The sequence below is a fragment of the Hylobates moloch genome, unplaced genomic scaffold (genome assembly GCF_009828535.3).
Source record: "Hylobates moloch isolate HMO894 unplaced genomic scaffold, HMol_V3 SCAFFOLD_16, whole genome shotgun sequence".
Classification (NCBI taxonomy): domain Eukaryota; kingdom Metazoa; phylum Chordata; class Mammalia; order Primates; family Hylobatidae; genus Hylobates; species Hylobates moloch.
In genome coordinates, this window is record NW_026652291.1 from 13,800,640 (window position 1) to 13,817,756 (window position 17,117).

At 39.6% G+C, this 17,117-nt stretch overlaps 1 protein-coding gene across 1 annotated transcript in view; it reads left to right on the forward strand.

Annotated features, from left to right (window-relative positions):
• CATSPERB (cation channel sperm associated auxiliary subunit beta) overlaps positions 1-17,117 on the forward strand; it is a 156,645-nt gene that overhangs the window by 33,258 nt on the left and 106,270 nt on the right. The window contains 4 exon segments of the mRNA XM_058429381.1: positions 6,712-6,807; positions 6,947-7,065; positions 8,618-8,650; positions 16,186-16,252. Of these exon segments, the coding sequence (XP_058285364.1) occupies positions 6,712-6,807; positions 6,947-7,065; positions 8,618-8,650; positions 16,186-16,252 (315 nt within the window).

Below are 17,117 nucleotides of genomic sequence, written 5' to 3' on the forward strand. Positions count from 1 at the left end.
TCTCTGTTGTGGTACCAGTACCATGCTGTTTTGGTTACTGTAGCCTTGTAGTATAGTTTGAAGTCAGGTAGCGTGATGCCTCCAGCTTTGTACTTTTGGCTTAGAATTGACTGGGCGATGCGGGCTCTTTTTTGGTTCCATATGAACTTTAAAGTAGTTTTTTCCAATTCTGTGAAGAAAGTCATTGGTAGCTTGATGGGGATGGCATTGAATCCATAAATTACCTTGGGCAGTATGGCCATTTTCACGATATTGATTCTTCCAACCCATGAGCATGGAATGTTCTTCCATTTGTTTGTGTCCTCTTTTCTTTTGTTGAGCAGTGGTTTGTAGTTCACTCATGATTTGGCTCTCTGTTTGTCTGTGATTGGTGTATAAGAATGCTTGTGATTTTTGTACATCGATTTTGTATCCTGAGACTTTGCTGAAGTTGCTAATCAGGTTAAGGAGATTTTGGGCTGAGACAATGGGGTTTTCTAGATAAAAAATCATGTCATCTGCAAACAGGGACAATTTGACTTCCTCTTTTCCTAATTGAATACCCTTTATTTCCTTCTCCTGCCTAATTGCCCTGGCCAGAACTTCCAGCACTATGTTGAATAGGAGTGGTGAGAGAGGGCATCCCTGTCTTGTGCCAGTTTTCCAAGGGAATGCTTCCAGTTTTTGCCCATTCAGTATGATATTGGCTGTGGGTTTGTCATAGATAGCTCTTATTATTTTGAGATACGTCCCATCAATACCTAATTTATTGAGAGTTTTTAGCACAAAGGGTTGTTGAATTTTGTCAAAGGCCTTTTCTGCATCTATTGAGATAATCATGTGGTTTTTGTCTTTGGTTCTGTTTATATGCTGGATTACATTTATTGATTTGCATATGTTGAACCAGCCTTGCATCCCAGGGATGAAGTCCACTTGATCATGGTGGATAAGCTTTTTGATGTGCTGCTGGATTCGGTTTGCCAGTATTTTATTCAGGATTTTTGCATCAATGTTCATCAAGGATATTGGTCTGAAATTCTCTTTTTTGGTTGTGTCTCTGCCCAGCTTTGGTATCAGGATGATGCTGGCCTCATAAAATGACTTAGGGAGGATTCCCTCTTTTTCTATTGATTGGAATAGTTTCAGAAGGAATGGTACCAGTTCCTCCTTGTGCCTCTGGTAGAATTCGGCTGTGAATCCATCAGGTCCTGGACTCTTTTTGGTTGGTAAGCTATTGATTATTGCCACAATTTCAGAGCCTGTTATTGGTCTATTCAGAGATTCAACTTCTTCCCGGTTTAGTCTTGGGAGGGTGTATGTGTCGAGGAATTTATCCATTTCTTCTAGATTTTCTAGTTTATTTGCATAGAGGTGTTCGTAGTACTCTCTGATGGTAGATTGTATTTCTGTGGGATCAGTGGTGATATCCCCTTTATCATTTTTTATTGCGTCTATTTGATTCTTCTCTCTTTTCTTCTTTATTAGTCTTGCTAGCGGTCTATCAATTTTGTTGATCTTTTCAAAAAATCAGCTCCTGGATTCATTACTTTTTTGAAGGGTTTTTTGTGTCTCTATTTCCTTCAGTTCTGCTCTGATTTTAGTTATTTCTTGCCTTCTGCTAGCTTTTGAATGTGTTTGCTCTTGCTTTTCTAGTTCTTTTAATTGTGATGTTAGGGTGTCAATTTTGGATCTTTCCTGCTTTCTCTTGTGGGCATTTAGTGCTGTAAATTTCCCTCTATACACTGCTTTGAATGTGTCCCAGAGATTCTGGTATGTTGTGTCTTTGTTCTCGTTGGTTTCAAAGAACATCTTTATTTCTGCCTTCATTTTGTTATGTACCCAGTAGTCATTCAGGAGCAGGTTGTTCAGTTTCCATGTAGTTGAGCAGTTTTGAGTGAGTTTCTTAATCCTGAGTTCTAGTTTGATTGCACTGTGGTCTGAGAGACAGTTTGTTATAATTTCTGTTCTTTTAGATTTGCTGAGCAGAGCTTTACTTCCAACTATGTGGTCAATTTTGGAATAGGTGTGGTGTGGTGCTGAAAAAAATGTATATTCTGTTGATTTGGGGTGGAGAGTTCTGTAGATGTCTATTAGGTCCACTTGGTGCAGAGCTGAGTTCAATTCCTGGATATCCTTGTTAACTTTCTGTCTCATTGATCTGTCTAATGTTGACAGTGGGGTGTTAAAGTCTCCCATTATTATTGTATGGGAGTCTAAGTCTCTTTGTAGGTCACTCAGGACTTGCTTTATGAATCTGAGTGCTCCTGTATTGGGTGCATATATATTTAGGATAGTTAGCTCTTCTTGTTGAATTGATCCCTTTACCATTATGTAATGGCCTTCTTTGTCTCTTTTGATCTTTGTTGGTTTAAAGTCTGTTTTATCAGAGACTAGGATTGCAACCCCTGCCTTTTTTTGTTTTCCATTTGCTTGGTAGATCTTCCTCCATCCTTTTATTTTGAGCCTATGTGTGTCTCTGCACGTGAGATGGGTTTCCTGAATACAGCACACTGATGGGTCTTGACTCTTTATCCAATTTGCCAGTCTGTGTCTTTTAATTGGAGCATTTAGTCCATTTACATTTAAAGTTAATATTGTTATGTGTGAATTTGATCCTGTCATTATGATGTTAGCTGGTTATTTTGCTCGTTAGTTGATGCAGTTTCTTCCTAGCCTCGATGATCTTTACAATTTGGCATGATTTTGCAGTGGCTGGTACTGGTTGTTCCTTTCCATGTTTAGTGCTTCCTTCAGGAGCTCTTTTAGGGCAGCCCTGGTGGTGACAAAATCTCTCAGCATTTGCTTGTCTGTAAAGTATTTTATTTCTCCTTCACTTATGAAGCTTAGTTTGGCTGGATATGAAATTCTGGGTTGAAAATTCTTTTCTTTAAGAATGTTGGCCGGGCGCGGTGGCTCACGCTTGTAATCCCAGCACTTTGGGAGGCCGAGGCGGGCGGATCACGAGGTCAGGAGATCGAGACCACGGTGAAACCCCGTCTCTACCAAAAATACAAAAAATTAGCCGGGCGTGGTGGCGGGCACCTGTAGTCCCAGCTACTCGGAGAGGCTGAGGCAGGAGAATGGCGTGAACCCGGGAGGCGGAGGTTACAGTGAGCCGAGATGGCGCCACTGAGAGCAAGATCCGTCTCAAAAAAAAAAAAAAAAAAAAAAAGAATTTGAATATAGGCCCCCATCTTCCGAGAGATCTGCTGTTAGTCTGACGGACTTCCCTTTGTGGGTAACCCGACCTTTCTCTCTCGCTGCTCTTAACATTTTTTCCTTCATTTCAACTTTGGTGAATCTGACAATTATGTGTCTTGGAGTTGCTCTTCTCGAGGAGTATCTTTGTGGCGTTCTCTGTATTTCCTGAATCTGAGTGTTGGCCTGCCTTGCTAGATTGGGGAAGTTCTCCTAGATAATATCCTGCAGAGGGTTTTCCAACTTGGTTTCATTCTCCCCGTCACTTTCAGGTACACCAATCAGACGTAGATTTGGTCTTTTCACATAGTCCCATATTTCTTGGATGCTTTGTTTGTTTCTTTTTATTCTTTTTTCTCTAAACTTCCCTTCTCACTTCATTTCATTCATTTCATCTTCCATCACTGATACCCTTTCTTCCAGTTGATTGCATCGGCTCCTGAGGCTTCTGCATTCTTCACGTAGTTCTCGAGCCTTGGCTTTCAGCTCCATCAGCTCCTTTAAGCACTTTTCTATATTGGTTATTCTAGTTATACACTTGTCTAAATTTGTTTCGAAGTTTTTAACTTCTTTGCCTTTGGTTTGAATTTCCTCCTGTAGCTCGGAGTAGTTTGATCGTCTGAAGCCTCCTTCTCTCAACTCATCAAAGTCATTCTCCGTCCAGCTTTGTTCCATTGCTGGTGAGGAACTGCGTTCCTTTGAAGGAGGAGAGGCGCTCTGCTTTTTAGAATTTCCAGTTTTTCTGCTCTGTTTTTTCCCCATCTTTGTGGTTTTATCTACTTTTGGTCTTTGATGATGGTGATGTACAGATGGGTTTTTGGTGTGGATGTCCTTTCTGTTTGTTAGTTTTCCTTCTAACAGACAGGACCCTCAGCTGCAGGTTTGTTGGAGTTTGCTAGAGGTCCACTCCAGACCCTGTTTGCCTGGGTCTCAGCAGCAGAGGCTGCAGAACAGCGGATTTTTGTGAACCGCAAATGCTGCTGCCTGATCGTTCCTCTGGAAGTTTTGTCTCAGAGGAGTACCCGGCCATGTGAGGTGTCAGTCTGCCCCTACTTGGGGGTGCCTCCCAGTTAGGCTGCTCAGGGGTCAGGGGTCAGGGACCCGCTTGATGAGGCAGTCTGCCTGTTCTCAGATCTCCAGCTGCGTGCTAGGAGAACCACTACTCTCTTCAAAGCTGTCAGACAGGGGCATTTAAGTCTGCAGAGGTTACTGCTATCTTTTTGTTTTGATTAACAGCCTCTTAAGTGGTCTCTGTATTTCCATTCTTGTGCCAATACAAACCAGCCTCCATACACCCACCAGAGTGATGTTCTCAAGTATAAACCAGATCACATCACTTCCCTGCTTCCAACACTCCTGTGGCTTCCCTTTGCCATTAGAATAAAAGCTAAACTTTTCACAATGGTCTGCATCAGCTTCTGTAAGCCCTGGGATAGTTTGTCACAGAGAGTAGCCTGTAACTTAATTTTAGTCTGTAAATATTAACCAGCATAAAGTGTTTATTTTATTATGTCTCCATTAAATAGTGCTTTTTTGCAAGAATCTGGTCATGTGATAGCATGCTGGACATCTATAATTATTCCCACTTAAAATATCCCACCGTTAGGCTGGGTGGTGGCTCACACCTGTAATTTCAGCACTTTGGGAGCTGAGGTGGGTGAATCACTTGAGGTCAGGAGTTCGAGACCAGCCTAGCCAACATGGCGAAACCCTGTCTCTACCAAAAATACTAAAATTTGGCCAGACATGGTGGTGCACACCTGTAATCCCAGCTACTCAGGAGGATGAGGCACAAGAATTGCTTGAACGTGGGAGGCGGAGGTTGCAGTGAGTGGAGATTGCGCCACTGCACTCCAGCCTGGGTGACAGAGTGAGACTGTCAAAAAAAAAAAAAAAAAATTCCCACCATTATCTGTAAAACTAGACTTAATTCTCAGAAAGGCAAAGTTTGTCTTTAGTTTTCCTCTTCCTGGAAAACATATACAATAATAAATAACACTTCCTTCTGCAGCTTTCCTTAAACAGAAAAGAGCTGGGAGTTAAAACTCATACCTCACAATATGACTCATTCTACAAATGTCCTCTTTTGGAAATAAAGTATATGCGTTAGCTTGCCAAGGTTCCTTAGCCTCCCCGCCTCCCCAGCCCAGTAGTTACGTCCTTTGACAAAACTTCAGATCAGCACCTCACATTTAAAACACAAAAGACTCTAGACGTTCCTACCTATGTCCAAGAAAAGGTGGGGTCGGGGAACAAAGAACTTTTAGGATTTGTGATATGTTCAATCTTCTTCATTTACAAGGTTTTAATGAAACTTTAGCAAAAGTTTTTTCTGTTTTTAAAATCACATATAAAAAAGTAAATCATAGTTTCTCCTGTCTTGAAGTTTACATTTTAATTTTCTTCTTTGGAGTTTTTAAAAATTATTAACTAAAATTGTACTCCTGAAATAGGAGCATCTTTATGCTTAGAAGGGTACTGTTACGGAGGAAAAATTTTCCTCTGTTCTCTTATGCTTAGTGAATAGGGCTCTATGAATTAAAGGGTCTCTCTTTGTCTCCCAGCCTGGAGTTGCATGATCATAGTTCACTATAGCCTTGACCTCCCAAGCTCAAGCGATCCTCTCACCTCAGCCTTCTGAGTAGCTGGGACTACAGGCATGCACCACCATGCCTGGCTAATTTTGTATTTTTTGTAGAGACAGGATTATACCATGTTGCCCAGGCTGGTCTCAAACTCCTGGGTTCAAGTGATCCTCCTGCCTCGGCCTCTCAAAGTGCTGGGATTATAGGCGTGAACCACCATGCCCAGCCCAAATAACAGATTAACAGGATAAAAGGCACAGAATTTTTTTTTTTATGATTTATGTGCATGGCAGTTCACAAAAAAGAAGTGAAGCTCAAGTGGTTAAATCAGGAAATTATATACCATTTTCACAAAGGAAGTAGATTTAGGAATCAAGGAACAATTAGCTGTAAGGAAGTTGTGACTAGAAAATATGTAGGGGAACTAATGGCAGATAAAGGCTCCCTATCTCCAGTGATAAAAATGCTCTTTATTTTTCTGGTACAAGGGGCAATTTATGCTTTGCTTTTAAGCAGATAAAGGGAGGGCAGAGACTGCATTTGTTGATTCTCAATTGCCTTCAGGTCAAAAAAAAATCCTTAAACCAAAGTGGCATATTTGGCATATTCTGATGCCCTTCCACGTAAAAAAAGATACAGTACAATTTGGAAGATATTTTAAGAGAATGAACCAATACCTTAAGAGGGTTGATTTTAAGGGCATATTATTCCCAGCAGTAATCATTCTAGGAGTCAGTCAGATGGTTGGCTAATATTATGTGGTGTAACTTGAAGTTGCTTCATCTTTCCAACACTTGGGGAAGTGAGAGTCAAAGTGCTGAGAGGGAGTTGAGGCAAGAAAGGACAACAGGTTGGAAGATGGAACGGCCTCTGGGCTCTAACACCATACAATTGAGTGACTCACCTTGTAAAATGGCCTGGCTTTTATTTTCCTTTTCTTTCATGGTAGGTGTTTACATAGGCATAACCTTTGGTGGATTCTGGCATGATCACGATACCACATGGTTTAACATGACACAGACTATCTATTCCCAACTTCAAGAAGGTAACTCCTCTAATATTGCCTTCATCTTGAGCATTTTACTTATATCGATATTTGATTAACATCTATAAAATGTCTTTGCTTCACTAAGGAACTCACTTTTTTCTTACTTTTTAATCCATGGTATGATTTCTTCATTTAGAACATGAAGACCTTTCATTGGTGGATATGGTTTTAACGAATCACTTTTTAGTTATCCTCACCTCTTTGGGCCTTTTTGTAAGTGAAGATCTTCGTTATCCATCACACTACATCTTATCGGTATGTAAATTGCTTTGTAACTAATAGCTAACCTTAAATATCTTCTGTGACACATAAAGAAATATTTAATACTTGAGTTATGTGTGGTGTATCTTAAAATTGAAATGCTTCTTTCTTTCGAAAAACATAAAGGAATAATACAGCAACTTTTTCCTTTACCTCGTAGTATTGAATATATAATTTGGAAATGGTGCTAGTTTTATTGCTGTACAAATTCATAGTAAGTTTTAAATATATACATGCAGAAAAGATCTGTCTACCTATCTATTGATTGGTCCATTTATTTATAGCCATATATGTTACCCAAATGCTTTAAGGTAATTTATAAAGCCACATACAGTATTACAAAGTAACATAAGTGAAAAGTAAGTATTGGGATTGAGTGAAGGGAAATACACGTTTAGGTGAAGATTGTTAATATGCATACCATAAAATTCTTAAACATGTTAACAAGTACCTCTCAAAAATTACCACAACAGAGATGAGACAAGCAATAAAGACTTGGGATTGGTAGGAGAAATGATAGAGGGAAGTAAAGAAGGGGAAATGGTATTGATTGAGAGGCAGATATTTTTTATACATGGTAATTATTATCTTTCTTCAGTTATAAGAATATTCACATATACTGAACCTTCCTTACCATCTCTGACAAAGTACCATTTGTTGCTCAGATGACTAGGGGATCTGGGTTTTTTTTTACATGCTTATTATATAATTGCTAAAACAGAAAGTTGAAACCAGGAACGCTACAATGGCTTAAATTCAAAGTGCAGAGAAGTAGACAGGGATTGCATATTGTAAGTCCTGATCTCTGGACTGCTCTGGGCTGGGCAGAAGGAACACAGTGGCAAAGGAGAAAATAATAGCTTGAGGGTGTGCCTTCCTAAACCCAAATGGGCGGCAGACTTGCATATGCCAGCACACTTCTTCTTCTTTTTTTTTTTTTTTTTTGAGACTGAGTCTCGCTCTGTCACCAGGCTGGAGTGCAATGGCGTGATCTCAGCTCCCTGCAATCTCCGCTTCCTAGGTTCAAACAATTCTCCTGCCTCGGCCTCCTGAGTAGCTGGGATTACAGGCATGTGCCACCACACCCAGTTAATTTTTGTATTTTTAGGAGAGACGGAGTTTCACCATGTTGGCCAGGCTGGTCTCGAACTCCTGACCTCGTGATCCGCCTGCCTCGGCCTCCCAAAGTGCTAGGATTACAGGTGTGAGCCACCGCGCCGGGCCCGCCTGCACACTTCTTAATTCCTCCATTTAAATCATTAAAAGGCGTGGTTTTCTTCTCGAATCGGTATAAGTAAATTAATAAAATAATGAAATGAGGCAAAGACTGATGGGGAAATTCCCTGGATATTGTATAAACTATATCAGAGTCTGCTTTTAGTGTTTGGCTATCCTAACTGCTAGGATAGAAAAAACATATAATTTTGGTATAATTTTGTTTCAAGGAATTTATATGGTTTATTTCCTTTAGTATAATTTAAATTGCTATGTTTTGTTAGGCCTTCTGATATGCAAGCAAAAATTAAAGTTTCTTCTTTTCTTCTAGTTTTCCAGGGCAGACTTTTGTGGTTTTGAAAGGGTAAGAAGCTTTACATTTCCCAGGGCTGGTTAGAAGATATGTGTTTACTTGGTGACTTGAGATGAGATGCAAGACAATAATTCACAATATAAGTTATTCCAGTTACTATATTATTTATAGTTTAAACAAAATATATATTTTATATATATATGAATTTGTAGCATATATTTTTTATACATATATTTGTAGCAACAATTAAGCAGTGCTCACCTCTTCTGCTTCAAAGGAAGAAGTGCTCCTCCCTGTTTCAGAGGCCACCCCCACCCTGTCTCCTATGTCCAGGCTAGCTATGGTTATTCAGTTCGGACTCTGCACAAGGGCACTTGACTGAAGAGAGTAAGGTGCTGGGGTCTGGCTAACACTTTACTCCTCAATCCATCTACCCCAGTGTAAGTCTGTCCTACTTGGAGAAAGGGGTACCTTTTCTAACTTACACAAAAATGTCATGTAATCTAGTCACTGGTCTGCTTCTGGCCTTTTGGGGGATTTTGTTCCATCAGTTATCTCCCCTATATGTTAAAAAGTCAAGTTTTGTGATTAATGAACTAGGTCATTCCCATCAGCATATAAGCATGCTTCGGTTGGAAAACCACAAATGAAATCATGAGTGTTCCTAGCCATTTGCCATATGCCCTCCCTATTCTGTCCTCATAGAGTGAGCAGATGGCTATGGACCAGAAAGGCGGCCCTCACCAGGCACTGAATCTGCCTGCACCTTTATCTTGGATTGTGCAGGCTCCAGTCTGTGTGCACATGTGCATGTGCACATACACCCACACTCACACTGTCTATGAGAAAGGAGCATTTATTTCTCAGGAAGCAAATAGAACTAATTGTCATACAAATCAGAGGACAAGTAAAGCAGATAACTGAGAGAGCCAGATGGGCAAAAATGATTTGCATTATAAAGAATAGAGGGAAATAACTGTCAAAATAGAATTCCATATCTAGCTAAACTATGTAACTCAAGAATGAGAGCGAAAAGAGAATGTTCACACCTAAAGACATTGGGAGGATTTACCATCCAGAAATTCCCATGAAGGAGTAGGATGCCAGAAAGCAATGAGGAAAACTGGAATGTAAGTTCTAAGACCTGGGAGAGCAGGAGCCCTGTCTATGCTGTTCGCTACTAGATCCCAGTGTCTAGAATGGCACCTGACACAAGGTATGCACTTAGTAAATATGTGTTCAAAGAATGGAATTGGTATAAAAAGTAAGTTATGACCAGGCACGGTAGCCCACGCCTGTAATCCCAGCACTTTGGGAGGCTGAGGCGGTTGGATCACCTGAGGTCAGGAGTTATAGACTAACCTAGCCAATATGACGAAATCCCGTCTCTACAGAAAATACAAAAATTAGCCGGATGTGTTGGTACATGCCTGTAATCCCAGCTATTCGGGAGGCTGAGACATGAGAATTGCTTGAACCCAGGAGGCGGAGATTGCGGTGAGTCGAGATCGTGCCACTGCACTCCAATCTGGGTGACTGAGCTAGACTCTGTCTCAAAATAAAAATTAAAATAAATTAAATAAAAAATAAGTCATACAGTTTGTGTTTAATAATTGGATGGAACCAAAACTCTAGACAATATAACAAGGAGAAATGGCAGTAGTTTTCAGTGGATAATAAAGTATTTAAGATCTTTGTAAGGAGAACCAATATGGGGAATAAGTTAAGAATTTGTTAGAAAAATGTGCAATTCAGCATATATGTTAAGAATTGAAGGATAATTACCAAAAAACTAAAATAAAACAAAAAGAATATAACCTAAAACTTCCAAACCACCAGACGAAGGAAAACAAGATTAAAGAATAATCCATCTATTCTACAAAAAGGAAGAAAGGAGAGGAGAGATAAAGGTAAAAGAATAGAAAAACTACGAGGTAAAACAGTAGAAATAAATCCAAATATCTCAGTAATCACAATAAGTGGAAAGGAACATTATAGGAAACTGAAGAAAGGATAATATATATTTTAAAAAGTTACACCTAAAGAAGAATCACACAAAATGTAAAATAAATGGATGGAGGATACTGTGACCTTTAACTCCCTTTAGCTTTCATCTTCAGCTTACCTGCCCTCCTGAGTCAAAAACGGCTGCTGGGGCCACTGGACAGCTGGGCTCACTGGGAGCCTGCTTTGAGGAATCTCACTGAGGTGATCTGGCACGTCATTACCTCACTCATGGTTTACCTGAGAACAAAGTGCTTGGCAACACAGAGCGGGGAGTAGAGGACTGGGAAGGGGAAGGATTCTGGAGGGAGTTTGGCTGGCAGAGCTCCATGAAATCCTAGGGAAGGGTTCTCTCAATTTTGGGAGTGTGGCTGAGAGTGAGGCTCGAGATGGGCCTACCGGAAGAGCTGCATTCTCCCTGTGCCTGAGGTAGGCAGGTTGAAGGAGACCTGGAAAGAGGGGAACCCCTTCTGTTTCCAAGGTGGTGGCATGGCAGCCCAGAGGGCTAGAGACCACTTTGCCATCTGTTATTCCAGTTGTCAAAATTCGAGGTGCTCCACAAACCATACCTGAGCCCTCCCTTCAAAGCAAACTTAAGGTAACCTGGCATTTTGAGAGCAAAGATCATTAGAATAAAACTAGAGTCACTGGTGGATAAGGCAACAATTGAACAAGAACAACATTTTTAAATAAAATAATTTCACAGATACCCAATGAGCACCCACTCTGTGATTACCGTCATTGGCACTGAGGTATTAGCAAGAACACAGTCAACATCAATAAAGAGCTTCAAGTGCAGCATAAAAATACTTCCTTGGACTGAATACCAAAATTTCCATTAAAAATGGAATAAATTGAAGGATAGAATGGCCACTGTTTAAATGCAGAGTAGTGGCATGGAAAATCAAGATGAAGAAACTTCTCAAACCATCTAAGGAACATCGCTAGAAATCACGAGGGCAAAAGTGAGCCTTTGAGGAGGGATCCAGAAGGGCTAACAGGTGAGCAAAAGAGTTTTCAGATGAATTTAAAAAGGAACAGATATGAGACAGGCAATAATAAAAAAAATAGTAGAACATTAACTGAGATTAAGAAAGTTCCAAGGCTATATATTACAATCCACTAAATTCCAGGGAGCACTGAAAAAATGTAGGCATATCCAAGGAATATATTCCTCAGTTTTAAGGTTAAGGGGGAAATATTACAAGTATCCAAACAGAAAGAGCAAAGGCAAAATATACCTCACTGGTATTAGATTTTGTTTATACAACAGTAGAAGCTTGAAGACCGTGAAATCAACATCTACAGTCTATTTAAGACAAAAGAACCAAAGTCCAGAATTTCTATTTCCAGACAACAGATTATTCATCTTTCAGATTAAGAAAGTTTATGACCTGGTTATCCCAAATAAGGAAAATAAGAAAGAACTTTAATAAAACAAATGAAAAAGAACAGACATTTCAATAAAGGGGAAGAAAACAAGGAGAGGACTAGTGATAAGAAATGCTTGGCTGTTTCTCTCATTTTATCTCATATTTATTCGTGTGTTTTCTGTCTATCCATATAAATCAAAATGGAGTACTAGATAAGGATTTTTTTTTTTTTTTTTTTTTTGAGACACTCTCCCTCTGTCACCCAGGCTGGAGTGCAGTGGCTATCTCAGCTCAGTGCAACCTCCACCTCCTGGATTCAATCCATTCTCCTGCCTCAGTCTCTTGAGTAGCTGGAATTACAGGTGTGTGCTACCATGCTCAGCTAATTTTTGTATTTTTGGTAGAGATAGGGTTTCACCATGTTAGCCAGGCTGGTCTCAAACTCCTGACCTCAAGCGATCCACCCACCTTGGCCTCCCAGAGTGCTGGGATTACAGGCATGAGTCACCGCGCCCAGCCTAGATAAGGATTTTTGAACAGAGACATCTTAGCCAATGTGGGCTGCTATAACAAAATTACCATAGACTGGGTGGCTTATACAGAACAGAAATTTATTTCTCACAGTTCTGGAGCCTAGATAGTCCAAGATAAAGGCACAGGCAAATTCAGTGTCTGGTGAAGGCTGCCTTCCTGGTTCGTAGACAGCCATCTGTTCACTGTGTCCTCACATGGCAGAGGGGCAAGGGATCTCCCTGGGTTCTCTTTTATAAGAGGACTAACTTGATTCACTGAATCACCCCCACATCAAATAAGGGTACTAATTCCATTCACCTTATCACCTCCCAAAGGCCCCACCTCCCTCTCATACAGCCTATAGCAAGAAAGGACATGTTGCAAGGGAAATGAGAATTTTCAACACCTAAAAATTATGACGTTCAAATAGGTAATACATTCACATAGTTAAAAACTAAAAAAGTTACAAAAAGATATAGACTGAGAAGTCTCTATCCCACCTCTCTCTGTATTTACCCTGACTTTTTCCCTGTCCCTTGCAGGTAATCTTTTTTTATTTTATATCTTTTCAGTGTTTTCTAATGGAAATTCAAATAATTATGAATATATATACTTTTCTGCCTTTTATTATACTATATACAAAGTATGCTAAATTATTTTCTTCACTTATCAATAATTATCATAGAAAAAAATCCGTATTAGTGAAAGGAGAATAGCCTCCTTTTCTTTTTTGTTTCTTTTTTACAGCTACAAGTATTCCATTGTATGAACTAACCAGAGTTTATTTAAATTATCATCCATTGCTGGATGCTTGGGTAATTTCCCAATATTTTGCTATTACAAACAATGCTGCCATGAATAATTTTGTACCTAGAAATTTTATGTGTCCAGACATATAGATACAATACATCCTAGAACTTGATTGGGAGATCAAGGGATAAATACTTATGCAATATTAAAAAATAATCACGAATTGCTCTTCATGGAAGTTTTTACAATTAGCAAGGATATTATAATAAGTCCTATTAAACTAAAATATCTTAGTAAAACTCAGGGATGGTTGATAGTGATGAGGGAGAGGGGAAATACAGTGTTCCAAAGGTAGAAAGGTGCTGGGATTGGGAAGTAGAGGGAAGGGAAAAAGTGAAATTATTTTTAAGAGTATAAGGATCTATCTTTAAATAAGACCTCTTTTACTAATGATTGAAGCAAAGATGTTCAGAATGAGATGTGTGTGGGTGTTTAGGCAGGTAGTCGAACGAGTGAATACTTAATGATTTATTCATTCAGTAAATCTCATCCATTCAACAAATATTTGTTGAGCACTTCCTATATTCCATGCTTATTCAGACAAGGATGATTCCATAGTGAACAAGACAAAGTCCCTACTTTCATGTAGCTTAACATTCTACTGAGGGGGCTAGACCATTAAAAAATACACAAACAAATACATAATGTGATTTTAGATAGTAATAAGTGCTTGTTGAAATTAAAGCAGAGTAAGAGAAAGAGTGAGGGGAAGATAATATTCTGTTTTAAATAGGGTGATTAAAGCAGGCCTTTTCAAAGAGATGAAATTTAAGCAGAAACTTGAGTAACTTGGAATAATTATTTTGACAGAGCATTTCCAGTCAAAGGTAATAGGAAGTATAAGATCCCTAAATTGGGGATTTGGCATGAGATAAAATCTGTTAGTTATCCACCAAAATCTGTTTAGTGGCAACAGCAAGGAATATGGATCACTTCTTTAAGGATAAAATTAAAATTCTTGTGACACACAAAATGCTTACTGCTTCAACCTGAGTGTGCCTGCCTCTACCTGCAGCCATCCTGCCTGGCCATGCTAAACCACTCACCTTCCCTGAATGTGCTAACATTTCTCACACCTCGACTCCTTTGCATAACATGTTTTGTCTACTTAGCATGCACTGCTTCCTCCTATTTCACTTAGAGGATTTCAACTCATTCTTCAGAAATCCCTCCCTGACCACCAAGGTGCTCCTCCTGTGCATGCTCCAAGTTCTCAGCACAAATTCCTATCATTATCACCCTATTTTGTCTGTTGAGCCCCCAGACTAGCCTCACAAGATTTTAGGTTCCAGTCAAGATCTATCTTATTTACTATTTTATCCTGATAAGTTACCACACGGCCTTGCACATAGGCAGTCTCAATGAATATTTATTGAGTCAGTGAGTGAATAAATGAAGACAGACTAGATTCAAATTTTGGACTAAGCCGTGTAACATAAAATTTTGAACAAGTTGTATAACTCTCTGGACCTCAATTTCTTCATTTTAAAATGAGCATAACAATATCTACCTCTTAGAAATGAGGTGATTAAGTAACATTACATATGAAAAATCTCAGCACAGTACATGGCACAATGTAGATACTTAAAAAACTTCATTGGCGGCCGGGCATAGTGGCTCATGCCTATAGTCCCAGTGCTTTACAAAGCCAAAGGAGAATTGCTTAAGTTCAGGAGCTCTAGACTTGCCTGGGCAATATAGTGAGACTCCTTTCCCTCAAAAAATTAAAAAATTACCCAGGCATGGTGGTGCACACCTGTAGTCCCAGCTATTTGGGAGGCTGAGGCGGGAGGATTGCTTAAGCTGAAGAGTTTGAGGCTGGAGTGAGCTACGATCATGCCACTGCACTCTAGCCTGGGTGACAGAGCCAGGACCCCATGTCAATCAATCAATCAATAAATAAAGTGACTCCTCGGTCAGCACAGTGGCTCACACCTATAATGCCAGCACTTTGGGAGGCCGAGGCAGGTGGATCACTTGAGGTCAGGAGTTCGAGACCAGCCTGGCCAACATGGTGAAACCTTGTCTCTACTAAAATACAAAAAAAAATTAGCCAGGCATGGTGGCGTGTGACTATAATCCCAGCTACTCAGGAGGCTGAGGCAGGAGAATCACTCGAACCTGAGAGGTGGAGTTTGTAGTGAGCCAAAATCATGCTACTGCTCTCCAGCCTGGGCAACAGAGTAAGACTCCTTCTCAATTTAAAAAAAAAAAGAAGTGTCTCCTCATGTGTTCAAGTTTTATCATTAGATATCAGCAAAGGCTTTTGCACACAGATTATACAGATTTTATTATTAGTCTATAAAAATGTAAGAAAGTCTTTCTTACATCCCAACAGAAATTTGAAGGTCAGAATCTTCCTATAATAAGATAATCTCAAACTGTTGCATTTAATTAATATCCAACATTTATATCCAACACATTCAGTATATTGAAGCTTGTCTCTCATGACCAATTTTCAAAACCTTTTTCCTGTTGCTTCTTGCTGCTGTCAGGCTTCTGGGAACGCTCCTTAAACCCAGCTGCCACTAATGAGGAATAAAAGATAAACATGTGACCCATTATAACTGTGCTGAAAGACTAATGGCTTCTGGTAGCTTCTGAAAGACAGTTCATAGACAAGGGCATCCTCCATTAACATACGCTAATTCATGTGTGATTTCTTTTCTCTTTATGCCTTTTTTTGTGCATTGTTCAAAATGTATGTTCCTGTTTCTTGTCCTCATTCTACAATCTTTTATTTTATTTGCATATAATTTTTGTCTCTTTATTTGCCTCACATTCCTGAACTATCAACCTTTGAAATTTTTTAGTTTTTTCTATCTTATATCTTAAGATATCTTAAGTCTACATATTGGCTAAGTGATATTTTATTTATTTATGTAGGTTGACTATGTGAAAGGAAAATTGTGGTATAATGAAAGATGTTTTGCTAACAGAGAGCACTTTGAAGGTAAATTTTGGTTAAAGATATACTGTATTAAGAGACTTTTACATATATGTGTAACTGAATGCAAGCTCAGCCTTTGGAATGGTCTTTTAAGACCATTCCAAACTTTAGGCTGGGGAGAAGGGTTTAAAAAGGGGAACTTGGGGTGGGAGGCATTCAGGAGTGATACTGGGTGCAAGGTCTGTGTGTCCTGTCCCAGTGGCTATCTTGAGTCATGCTCCACCTGAAACATAGGCTGGTGTCATCTTCACGATGGCCAGGTTGTAGACTAACCTCCTTGAGGTAATCTCTGGGATTTCACAGCTGAGTCTCCATGTCTGATTTGTCTCAAAATTAGCCCCTGGAACTTCTAAGCAATCCCATAATTAGATAAGCCAGCAGTGCAAGGGAGTGTCAGGTGGGAAGGGAGGGAAACCAAGAATTTCAAAGTATGTTTTCAAGGCTAAAAGCAAGAAAAGAAAAAACAGTTTCAAAAATGCATTTTTAACCTAAGCCACTCAGTTGCAACTTTCCATTGTGAAATTCCATTCCATTTCTATGGAAAATGGGTGGCATTGTTGATCTGGCTACTTCCTGCTGAGAAGGGCCATAGTTAGGAGGTACCAGAATGGAATTTGTCCACCTGGAGTTGGAAATATTCTCGAGTTCCTAGACTTGCAGTAGGAATTTGCAGGAGCATTATGATGCAGGGACATAGGAATTTCTGAGAACATCTTTCCTGCATCCTTGTGCAGAGTATACAACAGCAATAAAATCCACAGCAGCCGAAGAGGACAATGAGCAAAATACCAATTGTGCTATATATAAAAGTCTTCCATGCACTAAGGGGCTGACTAAACCAATCCGTTATTGGGAGAAGGTATCTATA